General features: G+C 47.0%; 1 protein-coding gene and 1 long non-coding RNA gene across 5 annotated transcripts in view; both read left to right on the plus strand.

Moving 5' to 3' along the window:
* The window catches only part of LOC109884805 (RNA-binding protein 47), a 21,063-nt gene extending 1,658 nt beyond the window's left edge, over positions 1 to 19,405 (plus strand). The window contains exons 2-6 of one of the 4 annotated variants that reach the window (XM_031814614.1): positions 4,697 to 5,045; positions 9,037 to 9,060; positions 13,058 to 13,270; positions 15,477 to 15,655; positions 16,274 to 19,405. In XM_031814614.1, the coding sequence (XP_031670474.1) occupies positions 4,697 to 5,045; positions 9,037 to 9,060; positions 13,058 to 13,270; positions 15,477 to 15,655; positions 16,274 to 16,519 (1,011 nt within the window). In that variant the 3' untranslated portion in view covers positions 16,520 to 19,405. The remainder of the gene's footprint in view (positions 1 to 4,696; positions 5,046 to 9,036; positions 9,061 to 13,057; positions 13,271 to 15,476; positions 15,656 to 16,273) is intronic. The other 3 variants (XM_031814615.1, XM_031814616.1, XM_031814617.1) reach the window with 3 other exon arrangements.
* A 1,770-nt stretch (positions 19,406 to 21,175) lies between these two features.
* On the plus strand, positions 21,176 to 22,417 carry LOC109884806 (uncharacterized). The gene is made up of 2 exons (XR_002254429.2): positions 21,176 to 21,367; positions 21,419 to 22,417. It is a non-coding gene; the product is annotated as an uncharacterized LOC109884806 (long non-coding RNA).
* Positions 22,418 to 25,069: the final 2,652 nt, after the last annotated feature.

Genomic DNA, 25,069 nt, shown 5'->3' on the forward strand with positions numbered 1-25,069 from the left:
TAGAACCCAGGCTGTATTAACATGTCTCTGTGTTCTAGGTGTTTGGCCAGTGGAACCAGGGCTGTATTAACATGTCTCTGTGTTCTAGGTGTTTGGCCAGTGGAACCCAGGGTGTATTAACATGTCTCTGTGTTCTAGGTGTTTGGCCAGTGGAACCAGGGCTGTATTAACATGTCTCTGTGTTCTAGGTGTTTGGCCAGTAGAACCCAGGCTGTATTAACATGTCTCTGTGTTCTAGGTGTTTGGCCAGTGGAACCAGGGCTGTATTAACATGTCTCTGTGTTCTAGGTGTTTGGCCAGTGGAACCCAGGGTGTATTAACATGTCTCTGTGTTCTAGGTGTTTGGCCAATGGAACCAGGGCTGTATTAACATGTCTCTGTGTTCTAGGTGTTTGGCCAGTGGAACCCAGGCTGTAATAACATGTCTCTGTGTTCTAGGTGTTTGGCCAGTAGAACCCAGGCTGTATTAACATGTCTCTGTGTTCTAGGTGTTTGGCCAGTAGAACCCAGGCTGTATTAACATGTCTCTGTGTTCTAGGTGTTTGGCCAGTGGAACCCAGGCTGTATTAACATGTCTCTGTGTTCTAGGTGTTTGGCCAGTAGAACCCAGGCTGTATTAACATGTCTCTGTGTTCTAGGTGTTTGGCCAGTGGAACCAGGGCTGTATTAACATGTCTCTGTGTTCTAGGTGTTTGGCCAATGGAACCAGGGCTGTATTAACATGTCTCTGTGTTCTAGGTGTTTGGCCAGTGGAACCCAGGCTGTAATAACATGTCTCTGTGTTCTAGGTGTTTGGCCAGTAGAACCCAGGCTGTATTAACATGTCTCTGTGTTCTAGGTGTTTGGCCAGTAGAACCCAGGCTGTATTAACATGTCTCTGTGTTCTAGGTGTTTGGCCAGTGGAACCCAGGCTGTATTAACATGTCTCTGTGTTCTAGGTGTTTGGCCAGTAGAACCCAGGCTGTATTAACATGTCTCTGTGTTCTAGGTGTTTGGCCAGTGGAACCCAGGGTGTATTAACATGTCTTTGTGTTCTAGGTGTTTGGCCAGTGGAACCAGGGCTGTATTAACATGTCTCTGTGTTCTAGGTGTTTGGCCAGTAGAACCCAGGCTGTATTAACATGTCTCTGTGTTCTAGGTGTTTGGCCAGTGGAACCAGGGCTGTATTAACATGTCTCTGTGTTCTAGGTGTTTGGCCAGTGGAACCCAGGGTGTATTAACATGTCTCTGTGTTCTAGGTGTTTGGCCAATGGAACCAGGGCTGTATTAACATGTCTCTGTGTTCTAGGTGTTTGGCCAGTGGAACCCAGGCTGTATTAACATGTCTCTGTGTTCTAGGTGTTTGGCCAGTAGAACCCAGGCTGTATTAACATGTCTCTGTGTTCTAGGTGTTTGGCCAGTGGAACCAGGGCTGTATTAACATGTCTCTGTGTTCTAGGTGTTTGGCCAGTGGAACCCAGGGCTGTATTAACATGTCTCTGTGTTCTAGGTGTTTGGCCAATGGAACCAGGGCTGTATTAACATGTCTCTGTGTTCTAGGTGTTTGGCCAGTGGAACCCAGGCTGTAATAACATGTCTCTGTGTTCTAGGTGTTTGGCCAATGGAACCAGGGCTGTATTAACATGTCTCTGTGTTCTAGGTGTTTGGCCAGTGGAACCCAGGCTGTAATAACATGTCTCTGTGTTCTAGGTGTTTGGCCAGTAGAACCCAGGCTGTATTAACATGTCTCTGTGTTCTAGGTGTTTGGCCAGTAGAACCCAGGCTGTATTAACATGTCTCTGTGTTCTAGGTGTTTGGCCAGTGGAACCCAGGCTGTATTAACATGTCTCTGTGTTCTAGGTGTTTGGCCAGTAGAACCCAGGCTGTATTAACATGTCTCTGTGTTCTAGGTGTTTGGCCAGTGGAACCCAGGGTGTATTAACATGTCTCTGTGTTCTAGGTGTTTGGCCAATGGAACCAGGGCTGTATTAACATGTCTCTGTGTTCTAGGTGTTTGGCCAGTGGAACCCAGGCTGTAATAACATGTCTCTGTGTTCTAGGTGTTTGGCCAGTAGAACCCAGGCTGTATTAACATGTCTCTGTGTTCTAGGTGTTTGGCCAGTAGAACCCAGGCTGTATTAACATGTCTCTGTGTTCTAGGTGTTTGGCCAGTGGAACCCAGGCTGTATTAACATGTCTCTGTGTTCTAGGTGTTTGGCCAGTAGAACCCAGGCTGTATTAACATGTCTCTGTGTTCTAGGTGTTTGGCCAGTGGAACCCAGGGTGTATTAACATGTCTCTGTGTTCTAGGTGTTTGGCCAGTGGAACCAGGGCTGTATTAACATGTCTCTGTGTTCTAGGTGTTTGGCCAGTAGAACCCAGGCTGTATTAACATGTCTCTGTGTTCTAGGTGTTTGGCCAGTGGAACCAGGGCTGTATTAACATGTCTCTGTGTTCTAGGTGTTTGGCCAGTGGAACCCAGGGCTGTATTAACATGTCTCTGTGTTCTAGGTGTTTGGCCAATGGAACCAGGGCTGTATTAACATGTCTCTGTGTTCTAGGTGTTTGGCCAGTGGAACCCAGGCTGTATTAACATGTCTCTGTGTTCTAGGTGTTTGGCCAGTAGAACCCAGGCTGTATTAACATGTCTCTGTGTTCTAGGTGTTTGGCCAGTGGAACCAGGGCTGTATTAACATGTCTCTGTGTTCTAGGTGTTTGGCCAGTGGAACCCAGGGCTGTATTAACATGTCTCTGTGTTCTAGGTGTTTGGCCAATGGAACCAGGGCTGTATTAACATGTCTCTGTGTTCTAGGTGTTTGGCCAGTGGAACCCAGGCTGTATTAACATGTCTCTGTGTTCTAGGTGTTTGGCCAGTAGAACCCAGGCTGTATTAACATGTCTCTGTGTTCTAGGTGTTTGGCCAGTGGAACCAGGGCTGTATTAACATGTCTCTGTGTTCTAGGTGTTTGGCCAGTGGAACCCAGGGCTGTATTAACATGTCTCTGTGTTCTAGGTGTTTGGCCAATGGAACCAGGGCTGTATTAACATGTCTCTGTGTTCTAGGTGTTTGGCCAGTGGAACCCAGGCTGTAATAACATGTCTCTGTGTTCTAGGTGTTTGGCCAATGGAACCAGGGCTGTATTAACATGTCTCTGTGTTCTAGGTGTTTGGCCAGTGGAACCCAGGCTGTAATAACATGTCTCTGTGTTCTAGGTGTTTGGCCAGTAGAACCCAGGCTGTATTAACATGTCTCTGTGTTCTAGGTGTTTGGCCAGTAGAACCCAGGCTGTATTAACATGTCTCTGTGTTCTAGGTGTTTGGCCAGTGGAACCCAGGCTGTATTAACATGTCTCTGTGTTCTAGGTGTTTGGCCAGTAGAACCCAGGCTGTATTAACATGTCTCTGTGTTCTAGGTGTTTGGCCAGTGGAACCCAGGGTGTATTAACATGTCTCTGTGTTCTAGGTGTTTGGCCAATGGAACCAGGGCTGTATTAACATGTCTCTGTGTTCTAGGTGTTTGGCCAGTGGAACCCAGGCTGTAATAACATGTCTCTGTGTTCTAGGTGTTTGGCCAGTAGAACCCAGGCTGTATTAACATGTCTCTGTGTTCTAGGTGTTTGGCCAGTAGAACCCAGGCTGTATTAACATGTCTCTGTGTTCTAGGTGTTTGGCCAGTGGAACCCAGGCTGTATTAACATGTCTCTGTGTTCTAGGTGTTTGGCCAGTAGAACCCAGGCTGTATTAACATGTCTCTGTGTTCTAGGTGTTTGGCCAGTGGAACCCAGGGTGTATTAACATGTCTCTGTGTTCTAGGTGTTTGGCCAGTGGAACCAGGGCTGTATTAACATGTCTCTGTGTTCTAGGTGTTTGGCCAGTAGAACCCAGGCTGTATTAACATGTCTCTGTGTTCTAGGTGTTTGGCCAGTGGAACCAGGGCTGTATTAACATGTCTCTGTGTTCTAGGTGTTTGGCCAGTGGAACCCAGGGCTGTATTAACATGTCTCTGTGTTCTAGGTGTTTGGCCAATGGAACCAGGGCTGTATTAACATGTCTCTGTGTTCTAGGTGTTTGGCCAGTGGAACCCAGGCTGTATTAACATGTCTCTGTGTTCTAGGTGTTTGGCCAGTAGAACCCAGGCTGTATTAACATGTCTCTGTGTTCTAGGTGTTTGGCCAGTGGAACCAGGGCTGTATTAACATGTCTCTGTGTTCTAGGTGTTTGGCCAGTGGAACCCAGGGCTGTATTAACATGTCTCTGTGTTCTAGGTGTTTGGCCAATGGAACCAGGGCTGTATTAACATGTCTCTGTGTTCTAGGTGTTTGGCCAGTGGAACCCAGGCTGTATTAACATGTCTCTGTGTTCTAGGTGTTTGGCCAGTAGAACCCAGGCTGTATTAACATGTCTCTGTGTTCTAGGTGTTTGGCCAGTGGAACCAGGGCTGTATTAACATGTCTCTGTGTTCTAGGTGTTTGGCCAGTGGAACCCAGGCTGTAATAACATGTCTCTGTGTTCTAGGTGTTTGGCCAGTGGAACCCTTGGCTGTATTAACATGTCTCTGTGTTCTAGGTGTTTGGCCAGTAGATCCCAGGCTGTATTAACATGTCTCTGTGTTCTAGGTGTTTGGCCAGTAGAACCCAGGGCTGTATTAACATGTCTCTGTGTTCTAGGTGTTTGGCCAGTAGAACCCAGGCTGTATTAACATGTCTCTGTGTTCTAGGTGTTTGGCCAGTGGAACCAGGGCTGCGTGGAACGTGTCAAGAAGATCCGCGACTACGCCTTTGTCCACTTCTCGTCCCGTGACGATGCCGTGGTTGCCATGGACCACCTGAACGGGACGGAGGTGGAGGGGTCCTGTATCGAGGTCACCCTGGCTAAGCCTGTCGACAAGGAGCAGTACACGCGTTACCAGAAGGCATCTAAAGGGGGCGCTACAGCCGCCGCGGCCGTGGCAGCTCCGGAACCAGTCCAGCAGAACTACGTGTACCAGTGTGACCCCTACACCCTCACCTACTATGGGTACCCTTACAACACGCTGATCGGACCCAACAGGGACTACTTCATCAAAGGTTAGAGTCCTTTCCTTCTGGTTCTCTGTGGCTGCGTTTACACAGACAGTCACATTCTGATCTTGTTTGTTTTTTTTCTATTTTTTACACCAATCAGATCAGCTCTTTAGCTCTAAACTTGGGCTGCCTGTATAAACGTAGCCTTTTGTACTACAGACGTAACTGAAGTGTAGATTAGATGGGGTGTACTGTTGTAAATGTAACCAATAGTGAATCCACCTCATCAAATACATGTGATTAGTAGATGATCGTGATGAATACTGATATTGATGAATCTGATGAATAGTTGTTCTAAATGATTATTGATCATTATTATAAATCACCGATCAGCATCGATAACTGTTAGAGAGGTAAAATGGGACGCTCCGCAATATGACAGGATACAGCGGGGTGACTTCCTGCTTAGCGACTACCGAGAACGACAATATTCCCAAGATGGCCACTGTTGTGTCTTCCTAGTTTCTTCCCTCCGTTGAGGCATATAGAGTACCACAGTATGAGTCATGATACCCATAAAACACCCGCGGTCAAACAAGGAAATGGTTCCAATCATTTTTCCCCAAAGGGGATTTTTTTTTAAACACTTAAAATAAGGGCTGTTGTTTCGTGTCAGTTCACCCTGGTGTGATGTTTTGATAACTGTGTAAATCTTTTATTCATGTATTCGCCTGTATTTCACTCCCTCAAATGAAATGCTAATTAGCTGCTAATGTGGCTCCCTTAAAGAACTACAAATCTCTGGATTAACTATCTAATGTGGCTCCCGTAAAGAACTACAATTCTCTGGATTAACTATCTAATGTGGCTCCCGTAAAGAACTACAATTCTCTGGATTAACTATCTAATGTGGCTCCCGTAAAGAACTACAATTCTCTGGATTAACTATCTAATGTGGCTCCCGTAAAGAACTACAATTCTCTGGATTAACTATCTAATGTGGCTCCCGTAAAGAACTACAAATCTCTGGATTAACTATCTAATGTGGCTCCCGTAAAGAACTACAAATCTCTGGATTAACTATCTAATGTGGCTCCCGTAAAGAACTACAATTCTCTGGATTAACTATCTAATGTGGCTCCAGTAAAGAACTACAATTCTCTGGATTAATTATCTAATGTGGCTCCCGTAAAGAACTACAAATCTCTGGATTAACTATCTAATGTGGCTCCCGTAAAGAACTACAATTCTCTGGATTAACTATCTAATGTGGCTCCCGTAAAGAACTACAATTCTCTGGATTAACTATCTAATGTGGCTCCAGTAAAGAACTACAATTCTCTGGATTAATTATCTAATGTGGCTCCCGTAAAGAACTACAAATCTCTGGATTAACTATCTAATGTGGCTCCCGTAAAGAACTACAATTCTCTGGATTAACTATCTAATGTGGCTCCCGTAAAGAACTACAATTCTCTGGATTAACTATCTAATGTGGCTCCCGTAAAGAACTACAATTCTCTGGATTAACTATCTAATGTGGCTCCCGTAAAGAACTACAATTCTCTGGATTAACTATCTAATGTGGCTCCCGTAAAGAACTACAATTCTCTGGATTAACTATCTAATGTGGCTCCCGTAAAGAACTACAATTCTCTGGATTAATTATCTAATGTGGCTCCCGTAAAGAACTACAATTCTCTGGATTAACTATCTAATGTGGCTCCCGTAAAGAACTACAATTCTCTGGATTAATTATCTAATGTGGCTCCCGTAAAGAACTACAATTCTCTGGATTAACTATCTAATGTGGCTCCCGTAAAGAACTACAATTCTCTGGATTAACTATCTAATGTGGCTCCCGTAAAGAACTACAATTCTCTGGATTAACTATCTAATGTGGCTCCCGTAAAGAACTACAATTCTCTGGATTAACTATCTAATGTGGCTCCCGTAAAGAACTACAATTCTCTGGATTAACTATCTAATGTGGCTCCCGTAAAGAACTACAATTCTCTGGATTAACTATCTAATGTGGCTCCCGTAAAGAACTACAATTCTCTGGATTAACTATCTAATGTGGCTCTCGTAAAGAACTACAATTCTCTGGATTAACTATCTAATGTGGCTCCCGTAAAGAACTACAATTCTCTGGATTAACTATCTAATGTGGCTCCCGTAAAGAACTACAATTCTCTGGATTAACTATCTAATGTGGCTCTCGTAAAGATCTGCAGGATCAATACCTGGTAGTAAAGGTGTCAGAGATGACCTGTAGGATCAATACCTGGTAGTAAAGGTATCAGAGATGACATGTAGGATCAATACCTGGTAGTAAAGGTATCAGAGATGACCTACAGGATCAATACCTGGTAGTAAAGGTATCAGAGATGACCTGCAGGATCAATACCTGGTAGTAAAGGTATCAGAGATGACCTGTAGGATCAACACCTGGTAGTAAAGGTATCAGAGATGACCTGTGGGATCAATACCTGGTAGTAAAGGTGTCAGAGATGACCTGCAGGATCAATACCTGGTAGTAAAGGTATCAGAGATGACCTGTAGGATCAATGCCTGGTAGTAAAGGTATCAGATAGAGATGACGTGCAGGAGCATGCTGGGATTTGTAGTTTTGCATGATGTCTACGTTGATGCTAATTAGCATGTTCAAATCTGAGAGTAAATAGAGCTGAATATATTGATAAAAGTCACCTTGTCGTAGAGAGATTTACAGGGTTATCAAAACGCCACTGCAGGGTAAACCTACACAAAACACCACGGCAGGTTAAACCTACACAAAACACCACGTCAGGTTAAACCTACACAAAACACCACGGCAGGTTAAACCTACACAAAACACCACGGCAGGTTAAACCTACACAAAACACCACGGCAGGTTAAACCTACACAAAACACCACGTCAGGTTAAACCTACACAAAACACCACGGCAGGTTAAACCTACACAAAACACCACGGCAGGTTAAACCTACACAAAACACCACGGCAGGTTAAACCTACACAAAACACCACGGCAGGTTAAACCTACACAAACACCACAGCAGGTTAAACCTACACAAAACACCACGGCAGGTTAAACCTACACAAAACACCACGGCAGGTTAAACCTACACAAAACACCACGGCAGGTTAAACCTACACAAAACACCACGGCAGGTTAAACCTACACAAAACACCACGGCAGGTTAAACCTACACAAAACACCACGGCAGGTTAAACCTACACAAAACACCACGGCAGGTTAAACCTACACAAAACGCCACGGCAGGTTAAACCTACACAAAACGCCACGGCAGGTTAAACCTACACAAAACACCACGGCAGGTTAAACCTACACAAAACGCCACGGCAGGTTAAACCTACACAAAACACCACGGCAGGTTAAACCTACACAAAACACCACGGCAGGTTAAACCTACACAAAACACCACGGCAGGTTAAACCTACACAAAACACCACGGTAGGTTAAACCTGCACAAAACACCACGGCAGGTTAAACCTACACAAAACACAGCCCTCATTTCAAGTGTTTCTAAAATCCCTTATTGGAAAATGAACGGTGGAAAAAACAATTGGAAACATTTCCCTGTTTGACCGCTAGGTTTTATGGGTATTATGACACCTCCACTGTGGGACTCTATACCTGCATCGAGAGGATCCCCTAGTGGCTGTCTGGAGCATTGGCAGATTATGATTCTGCTGTCCTTCACGTCTGTAAGCAGGAAGCGTCTCCTCTGTAAGTAACCTCTGAGGACGCCATATTGCAGAGAGTCCCCCTTTTAAGTGCTGAGCCCGTCCCCTGTGATGAGTGATGCTGGCAGGTGTCTGGGTGGCAGCTCAACTAATCTGTGTCCTAAGTAGCACTCTATTCCATTTGCAGGGCACTACTATCGACCAGAGCCCTATTGGCTCTAACCCTATGGGCCCTTGTCAGAAGTAGTGCCCTACATAGGGGACAGGGTTCCATTTGGGCCGATCCAACTAATCCGTCCAGACGTTGACTGTAATCACTGTGTTCTGGTTTTCTCTCCAAAGGAGGCCCAATGATACAGACCAATGGTAATCTATTCCATCCTTATTGGCTACTCCTTTATACTCCCTTATCCAATGAAACATCAACTTCCTGGTCATGTGACCAACTCCTCTCTCTGGGTTTCTATAACAACTTCCCCTTGTTCCATCACCTCTTTAGTTCACTAGCAGACAGACAAACTGTCAGACCCCACGATGTCTCCCACACTCCTTGACAACTTCAGTTATTAGATGTTCTACCAGTGTTGGAATCACACAAACTGATGACCAGATAAACATAGACAATGTACAGTATATATATTTTTGCACCTCTGACAAACCGTGTAAAAGGACGCCCCATAGCAGCCCCCCCCCCCTAAGGACGGCTTCACACTTTGACGGGAAATGTCCAAACTGGACATTGGGACGTCCCAAATCTCGGACATCACCCCATTGGATTTGTTTAGGATAGGGTAGAGGTTTAGGGTAGGGTAGGGGTTTAGGGTAGGGTAGGGGTTTAGGAGAGGGTAGGGGTTTAGGGTAGGGTAGGGGTTTAGGGTAGGGTAGGGGTTTAGGATAGGGTAGGGGTTTAGGGTAGGGGTTTAGGGTAGGGTAGGGGTTTAGGGTAGGGGTTTAGGGTAGGGGTTTAGGGTAGGGTAGGGGTTTAGGGTAGGGGTTTAGGGTAGGGTAGGGGTTTAGGGTAGGGTAGGGGTTTAGGGTAGGGTAGGGGTTTAGGGTAGGGTAGGGGTTTAGGATAGGGTAGGGGTTTAGGGTAGGGGTTTAGGGTTTAGGGTAGGGGTTTAGGGGTTTAGGGTAGGGTAGGGTAGGGGTTTAGGGTAGGGGTTTAGGGTAGTGTAGGGGTTAGGGTAGGGTTTAGGGTAGGGGTTTAGGGTAGGGTCGGGGTTTAGGGTAGAGGTTTAGGGTATGGTAGGGCTTTGGGGTTTAGGGTAGGGGTTACGATTTAGGGTAGGGGTTTAGGGTAGGGTTTAGGGTAGGGTAGGTAGGGTAGGGTAGGGTAGGGTAGGGTAGGGTAGGGTAGCGATTTAGGGTAGGGGTAGGGCAGGGGTTTAGGGTTGAGGTTTAGGGTAGGGTAGGGGTTTAGGGTAGGGGTTTATGGTAGGGGTTTATGGTAGGGGTTTAGGGTAGGGGTTTAGGATAGGGATTTAGGGTTTAGGGTAGGGGTTTAGGGTAGGGGTTTAGGGTAGTGTAGGGGTTAGGGTAGGGTTTAGGGTAGGGGTTTAGGGTAGGGTCGGGGTTTAGGGTAGAGGTTTAGGGTATGGTAGGGCTTTAGGGTTTAGGGTAGGGGTTACGATTTAGGGTAGGGGTTTAGGGTAGGGGTTTAGGGTAGGGTAGGGTAGGGTAGCGATTTAGGGTAGGGGTAGGGCAGGGGTTTAGGGTTGAGGTTTAGGGTATGGGTTTAGGGTAGGGGTTTATGGTAGGGGTTTAGGGTAGGGTTTTAGGGTAGGGTTAGGGTAGGGTTTAGGGTACGGTAGGGGTTTAGGGTAGAGGTTTAGGTTAGGGGTTTAGGTAGGGTGGGGTTTAGGGTAGGTAGGGGTATGGGTAGGGGTTTAGGGTAGGGTAGGAGTTTAGAGTAGGGTAGGGTTTATGATAGGGGTTTCAGTTAGGAGTTTAGTCTAGGGGTTTAGGGTAGGTGTTTAGGATAGGAATTTATGGTAGGGTAGGGGGTTTAGGTTAGGGTAGGGTTTAGGGTATGGTTTAGGGTATGGTAGGGGTTTAGGGTAGGGTAGGTATTAGGGTTGGGGTTTAGGATAGGAGTTTAAGGTAGGGTAGGGCTTTAGGGTAGGGTGGGGATTTAGGGTATGGTAGGGGTTTAGGGTAGGGGTTTAGGGTAGGGTAGGGGTTAGGGTAGGGTAGGGGTTTAGGGTAGGGTAGGGGTTTAGGGTACAGTAGGGTTTAGGGTAAAGTAGGGGTTTAGGGTAGGGGGTTGATGGAAAATGTCCAAACTGGATTCCTTGGGACATCCCAACTGTCGGACATCACCCCATTGGATTGACATTTACAACGGTTAAAGTAAGAGTTAAAATTTAGGGTAGGGGTTTAGGGTAGGGTAGGGGTTTAGGGTAGGGTAGGGGTTTAGGATAGGGTAGGGGTTTAGGGTAGGGTGGGGGTTTAGGGTTAGGGGTTTAGGGTAGGGGTTTAGGGGTTTGGGGTAGGGTAGGGTAGGGGGTTTAGGGTAGGGGTTTAGGGTTAGGATAGGGATTTAGGGTTTAGGGTAGGGGTTTAGGATAGGGATTTAGGGTTTAGGGTAGGGGTTTTAGGGTAGGGGTTTAGGGTAGTGTAGGGGTTAGGGTAGGGTTTAGGGTAGGGGTTTAGGGTAGGGTAGGGGTTTAGGGTAGGGGTTTAGGGTAGGGTAGGGGTTTAGGGTAGGGTAGGGGTTTAGGGTACAGTAGGGGTTTAGGGTAAAGTAGGGGTTTAGGGTAGGGGGTTGATGGAAAATGTCCAAACTGGATTCCTTGGGACATCCCAACTGTCGGACATCACCCCATTGGATTTGACATTTACAACGGTTAAAGTAAGAGTTAAAATTTAGGGTAGGGGTTTAGGGTAGGGTAGGGGTTTAGGGTAGGGTAGGGGTTTAGGATAGGGTAGGGGTTTAGGGTAGGGTGGGGGTTTAGGGTAGGGGTTTAGGGTAGGGGTTTAGGGGTTTAGGGTAGGGTAGGGTAGGGGGTTTAGGGTAGGGGTTTAGGGTTTAGGATAGGGATTTAGGGTTTAGGGTTTAGGGTAGGGGTTTAGGATAGGGATTTAGGGTTTAGGGTAGGGGTTTAGGGTAGGGGTTTAGGGTAGTGTAGGGGTTAGGGTAGGGTTTAGGGTAGGGGTTTAGGGTAGGGTCGGGGTTAGGGTAGAGGTTTAGGGTATGGTAGGGCTTTAGGGTTTAGGGTAGGGGTTACGATTTAGGGTAGGGGTTTAGGGTAGGGGTTTAGGGTAGGGTAGGGTAGGGTAGCGATTTAGGGTAGGGGTAGGGCAGGGGTTTAGGGTTGAGGTTTAGGGTATGGGTTTAGGGTAGGGTTTATGGTAGGGGTTTATGGTAGGGGTTTAGGGTAGGGTTTTAGGGTAGGGTTAGGGTAGGGGTTTAGGGTACGGTAGGGGTTTAGGGTAGAGGTTTAGGTTAGGGGTTTAGGGTAGGGTGGGGTTTAGGGTAGGGTAGGGTATGGGTAGGGGTTTAGGGTAGGGTAGGAGTTTAGGTTTATGATAGGGGTTTCAGTTAGGAGTTTCAGTTAGGAGTTTAGTCTAGGGGTTTAGGGTAGGTGTTTAGGATAGGAGTTTATGGTAGGGTAGGGGGTTTAGGTTAGGGTAGGGGTTTAGGGTATGGTTTTAGGGTATGGTAGGGGTTTAGGGTAGGGTAGGTATTAGGGTTGGGGTTTAGGATAGGAGTTTAAGGTAGGGTAGGGCTTTAGGGTAGGGTGGGGATTTAGGGTATGGTAGGGGTTTAGGGTAGGGTAGGAGTCTAGGGTAGGGTTGGGGTTTAGGGTAGGGTAGGGGTTTAGGGTATGGTAGAGGTTTAGGGTAGGGTAGGAGTTTAGGGTAGGAGTCTAGGGTAGGGTAGGGTAGGGGTTTAGGGTATGGTAGAGGTTTAGGGTAGGGTAGGAGTTTAGGGTAGGAGTCTAGGGTAGGTTAGGGGTTTAAGGTAGTGACTTCCCAAGGATCACGGATAGCAATAACGAACTTCAGTGCCACAGGAGGCTGGTGGCACTTTAAATGGGGAGGATGGGCTCGTAGTAATATCTGGGGCAGAATATTATAAAATATCTATCTATATATACAGTACCAGTTTAAAGTTTGGACACACCGACTCATTCAAGGATTTTTCTTTAGTTTTTACTATTTTATACATTGTAGAATAATAGTGAAGATGTCAAACCTATGAAACAAAACTTATTTACACTGATGGCCTCCCCCGGTCAAACCCTGACGACGCTGGGCCCTGTGCTAAGCAGAACGTGCCCTAAACATATCCCATTCCCCTATATATTGAAGCGTAACCCTAAACAGCCCCCCCCCCCCTCCCACTGTGGCCCATCTCCAGCAGGTGCTGTGCGAGGTCGTGGCCGAGCGACGGCAGGTAGCCGTGCCCCCGGCCCCCGGGGGTCATACCTGGGTGGTTACTCTGCTGGGCGGGGTATCTACAGCCGGTACCATGAAGGCAAAGCCAAGGGCCCCGACAACAAGGCCTACGAGCTGGTACCGTCTATGGAGCTGACTGCCTCAGTCAACCCGTTGGGTATCAAGCCTTGCACAAGTCAGTCACACCCCTGTCGTACCCCCCGTCGTACCCCCCCGTTGTCCCCCTAAACTGTCCCCTATATCGCCGCCTGCTTCCTTCAGTTTTCTCCTTCCTGTCTCCTTCCTGTCTCAAGCCTGTCTCCTTCCTGTCTCAAGCCTGGCTCAAGTCAGTGAAAGATACCTCTAAACCATGCCTGGTCTAAACTAACTCCCTACTGGTCTAAACCATGCCTGGTCTAAACTAACTCCCTACTGGTCTAAACCAGGTCTGGTCTAAACTAACTCCCTACTGGTCTAAACCAGGTCTGGTCTAAACTAACTCCCTACTGGTCTAAACTAACTCCCTACTGGTCTAAACCAGGTCTGGTCTAAACTAACTCCCTACTGGTCTAAACTAACTCCCTACTGGTCTAAACTAACTCCCTACTGGTCTACACCAGGCCTGGTCTAAACTAACTCCCTACTGGTCTAAACTAACTCCCTACTGTCGTCTTTCCACTGCTCAACTCCAGTTCCCAGAGGGCAGCAGCAGGCAGGAAATAGCAGACAGGAAATGAGATATAGGAAGCCTGAGGATGAATTGATGGGTCATAGATTGTCACTATAATACTTTAATATCAGCTGATGACCTTTTCTGCAGCTCAGGTCACCGTTGACAGACCGCAGCTTTCTGGAAAAGAGGTTAAGAAACACTACTGCCCCCTCTCCTGGACTGGAGTTGAACTGCAAGCCGTTGTTCTCAGAGAGGCTGTCTCTCTCTCTCTTTCCATTTCATCCTTCAGTTTTACCTGCTATGTCCTACTATCCCTTATTCAGACCAGGAGAGAAAAACAAAAACCTCTCTTGGAGTTGAACTGCAAGCCGTTGTTCTCAGAGAGGCTGTCTGTCTCTCTCTGTCTCTCTCTCTTTCCATTTCATCCTTCTGTTTTACCTGCTCTGTCCTACTATCCCTTATTCAGACCAGGAGAGAAAAACAAAAACCTCTCTTGTGTTTTTCCTTTACTGTAAATTACACTTCAGATCAAGGAGGTCAGAGGTCAACCATCTCTGACCCCCCCCCTTTTGACCTCTTCTGATTTAAACGTCACTCATTGGTTTATTTCGGTTTCTGTTCGGTGTGTATCTCCGGTATGGAACGATAATCTGATTCTCCTAATCTGGACGCTCAATCCCCCACAATCCTTCTCTCAGTCTCTGGAATAAACTGGATCAGAGAAACACAGTGGACTTTTGTCCATCTGAAACAATGAGTGACTTTGTGTTGGCATGTGTATTAGCGTGTGTGTGTGTGTGTGCGTGTGTGTATTAGCGTGTGTGTGTGTGTGCGTGTGTGTGTGTATTATCGTGTGTGTGTATTAGCGTGTGTGTGTGTGTGTGTATTAGCGTGTGTGTGTGTGAAGGGGGTTTAATAAAGAGCTAAGCACCATTTTAATCCGAATCACACCCCAACCAACAGAGGCGAACACTAACTTGGGTAACTCCATTCTCTCTGTCTCTGTCTCTGTCTCTCTCTCTCTCTCTCTCTCTCTCTCTCTCTCTCTCTGTCTCTCTCTCTCTCTCTCTCTCTCTCTCTCTCTCTGTCTCTCTCTCTCTCTCTCTCTCTCTCTCTCTCTCTCTCTCTCTCTCTCTCTCTCTCTCTCTCTCTCTGTCTCTCCATCTCTCTCTGTCTCTCTCTCTCTCTCTCTCTCTCTCTCCCTCTCTCTCTCTCTCTCTCTCTCTCTCTCTCTTTCTCTGTCTCTCTCTCTCTCTCTTCTCTCTCTCCTGCTTCTCTTCTCTCTCTCTGTCTCTCTGTCTCTCTCTCTCTCTCTCTCTCTCTCTCTCTCTCTCTCTCTCTCTCTCTCTCTCTCTCTCTCTCTGTCTCTCTCTCTCTGTCTCTCTCTCTCTCTTCTCTCTCTCCTGCTTCTCTTCTCTCTCTCTCTCTCTCTCTTCTCTCTCTCCTGCTTCTCTTCTCTCTCTCTCTCTCTGTCTCTCTGTCTCTCTCTCTCTCTGTCTCTCTCTCTCTCTCTCTCTCTCTCTGTCTCTCTCTCTCTGTCTCTCTCTCTCTGTCTCTCTCTCTCTCTCTTCTCTCTCTCTCTGTCTCTCTCTCTTCTCCTGTCTCTTGTCCTGTTAAAACTGTGCCTCTGTGTGCGTGTGCGTGTGCGTGCGCGTGCGTCGTGCGTGTGTGTGTGTGTGTGTGTGTGTGTGTGTGTGTGTGTGTGTGTGGTGTGTGTGTGTGCGTGCAGTGGGCCTGCAGGCTCTAGGAGGCCAGTACCCGGTGTTCCAGGGAGCCAAGCTGATGGAGGAAGGGAAGATGCATCACTCTGTGGAACACCTCATTAACCCCCTGGCCCTGCAGCACGACCACACAGCCCAGAACACACAGACTGTTATACCTGCTGTCTCCTCCCCTCCACCCTACCAGGTACACACACAGCCCAGAACACACAGACTGTTATACCTGCTGTCTCCTCCCCTCCACCCTACCAGGTACACACACAGCCCAGAACACACAGACTGTTATACCTGCTGTCTCCTCCCCTCCACCCTACCAGGTACACACACAGCCCAGAACACATAGACTGTTATACCTGCTGTCTCCTCCCTCCACCCTACCAGGTACACACACAGCCCAGAACACACAGACTGTTATACCTGCTGTCTCCTCCCCTCCACCCTACCAGGTACACACACAGACTGTTATACCTGCTGTCTCCTCCCCTCCACCCTACCAGGTACACACACAGACTGTTATACCTGCTGTCTCCTCCCCTCCACCCTACCAAGTACACACACAGACTGTTATACCTGCTGTCTCCTCACCTCCACCCTACCAGGTACACACACAGACAGTTATACCTGCTGTCTCCTCCCCTCCACCCTACCAGGTACACACACAGACTGTTATACCTGCTGTCTCCTCACCTTGACACACACTAACCCTCCCTCCCTCTCTCTCTCTCTCTCTCTCTCTCTCTCTCTCTCTCTCTCTCTCTCTCTCTCTCTCTCTCTCCCTCCCTCCCTCCCTCCCTCCCTCCCTCAGGGTCGTCCCATCACACCAGTGTACACCATGACCCACAACATGCAGCGTATCCCCACGGCCAGTGGTCTGTACGGAGCAGGCTATATGCCCATCACCAACTACAACGCTGCTGCCCTGGCAGCCCTGCAGAAGAACGCAGCCGTGGCGGCTGCAGCCTACGGAGGGTACGCGGGTTACGCCGTGCCCCAGGCCTTCCCTGCCGCAGCATTTCAGGTGCCCATCCACGACGTCTACCAGACCTACTGACAACATCTACCAGACCTACAGCTACCAGCTACCAGACCTACTGACAACATCTACCAGACCTACTGACAACATCTACCAGACCTACTGACAACAGCTACCAGACCTACTGACAACAGATACCAGACCTACTGACAACAGCTACCAGCTACCAGCTGTCTGGTCCACAACGCCTGTTCAACCACCACTCAACGTTCAAACAACTTGTGTGTCAGGAACTACAGACGACCTACAGAAGACCTCATCCCCACATATCACCTCCCCCCCCCCGTTCAAATAACGACACGTCAACTCAATGTCTCCAACAGCAACGTCTACAATGTCAAAAAAACTAACTAAATGGACCCTTTAACACAAACTCTACTCTGCGTCGGTTCTTCAACGTCAGCCCAACATCTAGGCTACGTTATGACGTGCGCCAAACCTTCGACGTTTTAACAACGTCCTACTGACAGGTTCACATTGGTCCTAGTGAATACTGGACCAGACGTTCCCCAACGTTCACACAACATTCACACAATATATTCTATGAATAGAATAGAGCCTATATCGCTCATATTCAAATCTGGAGAGTTCCTCTGCTTTGTTTCATTGTTCCCCTCTAATCAGGGCCTGGTTTAGACCTGGGTCACCAGTCATTGTTCTCCTCTGATCAGGGCCTGATTTAGACCTGGGACACCAGTCATTGTTCTCCTCTGATCAGGGCCTGATTTAGACCTGAGACACCAGGTGGGTGATTCTCCTCTGATCAGGGCCTGATTTAGACCTGGGACACCAGTCATTGTTCTCCTCTGATCAGGGCCTGATTTAGACCTGAGACACCAGGTGGGTTATTCCCCTCTAATCAGGGCCTGATTTAGACCTGAGACACCAGTCATTGTTCCCCTCTAATCAGGGCCTGATTTAAACCTGGGACACCAGTCATTGTTCCCCTCTAATCAGGGCCTGATTTAGACCTGGGACACCAGTCATTGTTACCCTCTAATCAGGGCCTGATTTAGACCTGGAACACCAGGTGGGTACCATTAATGACCAGGTAGAGGAGAAAAACAGCATTAGTCCAGACCTGGTAGGTATCCCAGGAATCCCCAGGGTCTCTAATCATCCACTTCCATCAGAACCATTGATGTATAGCAGACTGTGTAGAAGAAAACATATAAGACCCAATGAAGGAGATGTGGTCTGGTCATGGGTTGAAGTGCTCACCTTTAGCTTTACACTCAACATCACCCCACCCCCACCTTCTATGACATCACTGCATCACCCTGACAACGAACCCCCCCCCCCTCACCTTCTATGACATCACTGCATCACCCTGACAACGAACCCCCCCCCCTCACCTTCTATGACATCACTTCATCACCCTGACAACGGACCCACCCCTCACCTTCTATGACATCACTGCATCACCCAGACAACTGACCCCCCCCCCCCCACCCCCACCCTCTCCTCCCTGTTGCCTGGGCAACAAGAACATTGAAGGTACACTGAAGTATTTCCGAAGAGGTGTTATGTTTCTGTTGTTTCTGTTTTCTGAAATAGAAAAAGAAAGATAACATTTTACTTTGTTTTTTCGAACTTTAGTTAACGTTTAAAAACAACACAAATATAACAAAAATATAAACTAAAATGAGAAGAAAAAAATACTACAGAAACTACTGAAGACTTTTATTTAATTTTCTGAATTTATTATTAAAAGGAGTTTGTATTTTAGGTTGTTTTCATTAATCCATTCATGCTGTTAGCTTCATAGATGAGTTTGCTTGTTGTTGGGGGTATCTATTAGTTTTCAGATACTGTAATACTGGGTATCATTTAAAAACGTGTATTTTTTATGGGTGTTTTAGATATGTTTCTGTTCTGGAACCTGGGCCTGTCACTTCACTGTCTCCTCCAGCAGACTAAGACTGAATTGTTTTATTTTATCATGTTGTTGTTGTTGTTGTTGTTGTTCTGTACTTTATTCTAATTGTTTGTAATTGCTTGATTCTCACATGGTGAACAAATATGGACAAAGGCGTTTATTATTTTGTATTGCTCTGCCCTTAACACTCTCTAGCGCTAGCATATGCTACGTACGCTAAGCTAACTGCTAAACTAGCATATGCTACGTACGCTAAGCTAACTGCTAAACTAGCATATGCTACGTGCTAAGCTAACTGCTAAACTAGCATATGCTACGTACGCTAAGCTAACTGCTAAACTAGCATATGCTACGTACGCTAAGCTAACTGCTAAACTAGCATATGCTACGTGCTAAGCTAACTGCTAAACTAGCATATGCTACGTACGCTAAGCTAACTGCTAAACTAGCATATGCTACGTACGCTAAGCTAACTGCTAAACTAGCATATGCTACGTGCTAAGCAAACTGCTAAACTAGCATATGCTACGTACGCTAAGCAAACTGCTAAACTAGCATATGCTACGTGCTAAGCTTACCGAAACACCCTGTTAGCTTTATGCTAAGCTTACCGAAACACCCTGTTAGCTTTATGCTAAGCTAGCAGCATCACACTCCGCTGAGCTTCAACCCACTGTAAAGCCTTTCTACTGCAGTGCCTTTCTACTAGAGATCTGTGTCTCTCTGGGTTCGACTATTGTGCCTTTCCACTAGCCGATCTTATGATCTCTGAGCTCAACTGCAGTGCCTGTTGAATATGTTTTACTCTGTACACTACACTAGCATTTCACAGAATACTACATGCCCAATAGACTGCTTCATTCTCAGCGGTAGCTGGTCGTTGGAACAGAGACTATGGTCAGGATTTAATCCCAAACCGCTTGAAGTTTAGAGGTAATTTCCAATTAGGCAGCAGCATCGTCGACAAGCCGCGATCAGATTGAATCCCTGCCGATACCTCTCTGGTCCTGGATCTCTTTGGGTTTCATACCAACCCGAACACAAACCTAGTATTCTCTCTCTCTCTCTCGCTGATTTCTAAAAGGCAACAGATTTCCCTGTAAAAGATATGAAGGTATTTTTTAATACATAATACACCAACCCTCATGGGCTGTGTCTCAATCCACCACGCCCACGCTGACATCTAATTAGCATAATACACCAACCCTCATGGGCTGTGTCTCAATCCACCACGCCCACGCTGACATCTAATTAGCATAATACACCAACCCTCATGGGCTGTGTCTCAATCCACAACGCCCACGCTGACATCTAATTAGCATAATACACCAACCCTCATGGGCTGTGTCTCAATCCACCACGCCCAGGCTGACATCTAATTAGCATAATACACCAACCCTCGTGGGCTGTGTCTCAATCCACCACGCCCACGCTGACATCTAATTAGCATAATACACAAACCCTCGTGGGCTGTGTCTCAATCCACCACGCCCAGGCTGACATCTAATTAGCATAATACACCAACCCTCATGGGCTGTGTCTCAATCCACCACGCCCAGGCTGACATCTAATTAGCATAATACACCAACCCTCATGGGCTGTGTCTCAATCCACCACGCCCACGCTGACATCTAATTAGCATAATACACCAACCCTCATGGGCTGTGTCTCAATCCACCACGCCCACGCTGACATCTAATTAGCATAATACACCAACCCTCATGGGCTGTGTCTCAATCCACCACGCCCACGCTGACATCTAATTAGCATAATACACAAACCCTCATGGGCTGTGTCTCAATCCACCACGCCCAGGCTGACATCTAATTAGCATAATACACCAACCCTCATGGGCTGTGTCTCAATCCACCACGCCCAGGCTGACATCTAATTAGCATAATACACCAACCCTCATGGGCTGTGTCTCAATCCACCACGCCCAGGCTGACATCTAATTAGCATAATACACCAACCCTCATGGGCTGTGTCTCAATCCACCACGCCCAGGCTGACATCTAATTAGCATAATACACCAACCCTCATGGGCTGTGTCTCAATCCACCACGCCCAGGCTGACATCTAATTAGCATAATACACCAACCCTCATGGGCTGTGTCTCAATCCACCACGCCCAGGCTGACATCTAATTAGCATAATACACCAATCCTCATGGGCTGTGTCTCAATCCACCACGCCCAGGCTGACATCTAATTAGCATAATACACCAACCCTCATGGGCTGTGTCTCAATCCACCACGCCCACGCTGACATCTAATTAGCATAATACACCAACCCTCATGGGCTGTGTCTCAATCCACCACGCCCAGGCTGACATCTAATTAGCATAATACACCAACCCTCGTGGGCTGTGTCTCAATCCACCACGCCCAGGCTGACATCTAATTAGCATAATACACCAACCCTCATGGGCTGTGTCTCAATCCACCACGCCCAGGCTGACATCTAATTAGCATAATACACCAACCCTCGTGGGCTGTGTCTCAATCCACCACGCCCAGGCTGACATCTAATTAGCATAATACACCAACCCTCATGGGCTGTGTCTCAATCCACCACGCCCACGCTGACATCTAATTAGCATAATACACAAACCCTCATGGGCTGTGTCTCAATCCACCACGCCCAGGCTGACATCTAATTAGCATAATACACCAACCCTCATGGGCTGTGTCTCAATCCACCACGCCCAGGCTGACATCTAATTAGCATAATACACCAACCCTCATGGGCTGTGTCTCAATCCACCACGCCCACGCTGACATCTAATTAGCATAATACACCAACCCTCATGGGCTGTGTCTCAATCCACCACGCCCACGCTGACATCTAATTAGCATAATACACCAACCCTCATGGGCTGTGTCTCAATCCACCACGCCCGCCTGTCAGCCTGGAATAGACCTTCCTCATCTGAGGTGGAAGGTGACCTTCCTCATCTGAGGTGGAATCGACCTTCCTCATCTGAGGTGGAAGGTGACCTTCCTCATCTGAGGTGGAATCGACCTTCCTCATCTGAGGTGGAAGGTGACAGAGCTACAGCGGTGTTTGTCAAGAGATCGTGGTGAAACATCCCTGAAAAATTGGTCTTCTCACAAATACTTCTGTAGCGTCCTAACGAGTCAGATTGGACCATCTTCAAACAATTCCACATGTACCCAGATTATTTAGTTAGTTTAGTTGGAACTCAGTGCCCTGGGGCCCCTAGACCCCTTCTTTTAACAGCTTTGTGATGAGGAATATAATTCTATTGAAACTAACCTGCCAACTGGAACTAAGCCTTAGAGACACACACAGGTTCTCTCTTCCTCCTCACAGCTCCCCTGTAGCTATAACTCAGGCTGACTTGACCTGCTAGTAACTAACACACATCAGCCTCCAACGTGGAAACAACTGGAACTAAGCCTTAGAGACACACACAGGTTCTCTCTTCCTCCTCACAGTGTTCCTCTGTAACTCCTGTCAGGCTGACCTGACCTGCTAGTAACTAACACACATCAGCCTCCAACGTGGAAACATCTGGAACTAAGCCTTAGAGACACACACACAGGTTCTCTCTTCCTCCTCACAGTTCCCCTGTGACTCAGGCTGACCTGACCTGCTAGTAACTAACACACATCAGCCTCCACATCCAACGTGAAAACAACATAAAAAAAGCTGCTACACGAGGCTGACAAATGTTTGTTTGTTGTGAGAGAAGAAGAAGAGAGAGAGAGAGAACCTCAAACTACATGTTGCCGTCCTAGTATCACTCTCTATTCACACCCAGCTGTATGACAGGCAGTTTGCCCGTCCATGTCTCTATTGAAGTCTTTTGGGTTCATGTAGTATTTGTCTTTATTTGTAGTGGGGGTGTTAGTTGTGTTGATGCTGGTGAACTTGAAGGAGATAAGCAGTTGGGATGTAAATGGATTCAACAGTATTTTTGGGAATATCAGGCCCAACTGTCTCTATGTCTGGCCTGTAAAGAGCCTCTCTCTCTCTCTCTCTGTCTGGCCTGTAAAGAGCCTCTCTCTCTCTCTCTCTCTGTCTGGCCTGTAAAGAGCCTCTCTCTCTCTCTCTCTGTCTGGCCTGTAAAGAGCCTCTCTCTCTCTCTCTCTCTCTGGCCTGTAAAGGGTTTCTCTCTCTCTGTCTGGCCTGTAAAGAGCCTCTCTCTCTCTCTCTCTCTCTGGCCTGTAAAGGGTTTCTCTCTCTCTGTCTGGCCTGTAAAGAGCCTCTCTCTCTCTCTCTCTCTCTGTCTGGCCTGTAAAGAGCCTCTCTCTCTCTCTCGCTCTGTCTGGCCTGTAAAGAGCCTCTCTCTTTCTCTCTCTGTCTGGCCTGTAAAGAGCCTCTCTCTCTCTCTCTCTCTCTGTCTGGCCTGTAAAGAGCCTCTCTCTTTCTCTCTCTGTCTGGCCTGTAAAGAGCCTCTCTCTCTCTCTCTCTCTCTGTCTGGCCTGTAAAGAGCCTCTCTCTTTCTCTCTCTGACTGGCCTGTAAAGGGTTTCTCTCTCTCAAGAAAAACTGGAATTTCATTAAATACCGACGAGTAACTTTTATTGCGTTGTTTTATGATGACAAGAAGTCAGGATATATTTAATATATTCATTATGTTGTTTATGACGTCAGAAGAAATGTTATAATATATTCCAAGAGGAAACATCTTTCCTTTAAATAGAGTTTAGAGATCAAACTAAAATACATTTTAAAAACCTGTCCAATTAGTTTGAACATTTTAAATGTGTAATTTGGTGTTTTATGTTAACAATGTCATGTAGAATTAGTTGTTTTTATGTTGGGTGTTGTGTTTAGTGGGAGGACAGAGATATCAGGCTGTTTTTGTGTGGAGGTCTATGGATCCATTCAGAATGAACAGAGCTGAGTGAAACTGACCTCTACCGACCCCCCTCCCTCACCCCCCTCCTCCCTCACCCCCCCCCTCCTCCCTCACCCCCCCCCCCTCCTCCCTCACACCCCCATCAAACACCCCCCCCCTCCCTCACACACCCCTCCCTCACCCCCCCTCCTCCCTCACACCCTCCACCCCCCCCCCCTCAGACACTCCACTCCCTCACACACACCCTCCCTCACCCCCCCTCCTCCCTCCACTCCCTCACACACACCCTCCCTCACCCCCCCTCCTCCCTCACACCCTCCACTCCCTCAACCCCCCCCCCCCCCCCCCCCCTCAGACACTCCCTGCCCCCCACCTGTAGGTTTGAACACCTGGCGTGTCGTCTCCATCTCCAACAGAACAACAACACGCCTCGTTAAAGAAATAACATTCTTAATAATAACACTGTAAGCTGTTCTTAGTGTGCCTTATTGCCAAACTGTGCTGCGCTGTCCCTGTTTAGACCTGGGATCGGTTTTCTATGCTCCACTGTCCCTGTTTAGACCTGGGACTGGTTTTCTATGCTCCGCTGTCCCTGTTTAGACCTGGGACATTCTTAATAATAACACTGTAAACTGTTCTTAGTGCTCCGCTGTCCCTGTTTAGACCTGGGACATTCTTAATAATAACACTGTAAACTGTTCTTAGTGCTCCGCTGTCCCTGTTTAGACCTGGGACATTCTTAATAATAACACTGTAAACTGTTCTTAGTGCTCCGCTGTCCCTGTTTAGACCTGGGACATTCTTAATAATAACACTGTAAACTGTTCTTAGTGTGCCTTATTGCCAAACTGTGCTCCACTGTCCCTGTTTAGACCTGGGACTGGTTTTCTATGCTCCGCTGTCCCTGTTTAGACCTGGGACTGGTTTTCTATGCTCCGCTGTCCCTGTTTAGACCTGGGACTGGTTTTCTATGCTCCTGGTGTCCCTGTTTAGACCTGGGATCGGTTTTCTATGCTCCTGGTGTCCCTGTTTAGACCTGGGACTGGTTTTCTATGCTCCTGGTGTCCCTGTTTAGACCTGGGACTGGTTTTCTATGCTCCTGGTGTCCCTGTTTAGACCTGGGATCGGTTTAGCTCCTGGTTATTTTTCAGCTTGGTGTATTTATAGTGGTTAACTAGATAAATAAAGCCATTTCAAAAAATATAACATGGTGTTGTCTTCTTTACAGTTAATCTGGTCCACTTGTCTTCTTTACAGTTAATCTGGTCCAGTTGTCTTCTTTACAGTTAATCTGGTCCACTTGTCTTCTTTACAGTTAATCTGGTCCAGTTGTCTTCTTTACAGTTAATCTGGTCCAGTTGTCTTCTTTACAGTTAATCTAGTCCAGTTGTCTTCTTTACAGTTAATCTGGTCCAGTTGTCTTCTTTACAGTTAATCTGGTCCACTTGTCTTCTTTACAGTTAATCTGGTCCAGTTGTCTTCTTTACAGTTAATCTGGTCCAGTTGTCTTCTTTACAGTTAATCTGGTCCACTTGTCTTCTTTACAGTTAATCTGGTCCAGTTGTCTTCTTTACAGTTAATCTGGTCCACTTGTCTTCTTTACAGTTAATCTGGTCCAGTTGTCTTCTTTACAGTTAATCTGGTCCAGTTGTCTTCTTTACAGTTAATCTAGTCCAGTTGTCTTCTTTACAGTTAATCTGGTCCACTTGTCTTCTTTACAGTTAATCTGGTCCACTTGTCTTCTTTACAGTTAATCTGGTCCAGTTGTCTTCTTTACAGTTAATCTGGTCCAGTTGTCTTCTTTACAGTTAATCTGGTCCACTTGTCTTCTTTACAGTTAATCTGGTCCAGTTGTCTTC

This window comes from Oncorhynchus kisutch, unplaced genomic scaffold, assembly GCF_002021735.2.
Source record: "Oncorhynchus kisutch isolate 150728-3 unplaced genomic scaffold, Okis_V2 Okis07a-Okis12b_hom, whole genome shotgun sequence".
Classification (NCBI taxonomy): Eukaryota; Metazoa; Chordata; class Actinopteri; order Salmoniformes; family Salmonidae; genus Oncorhynchus; species Oncorhynchus kisutch.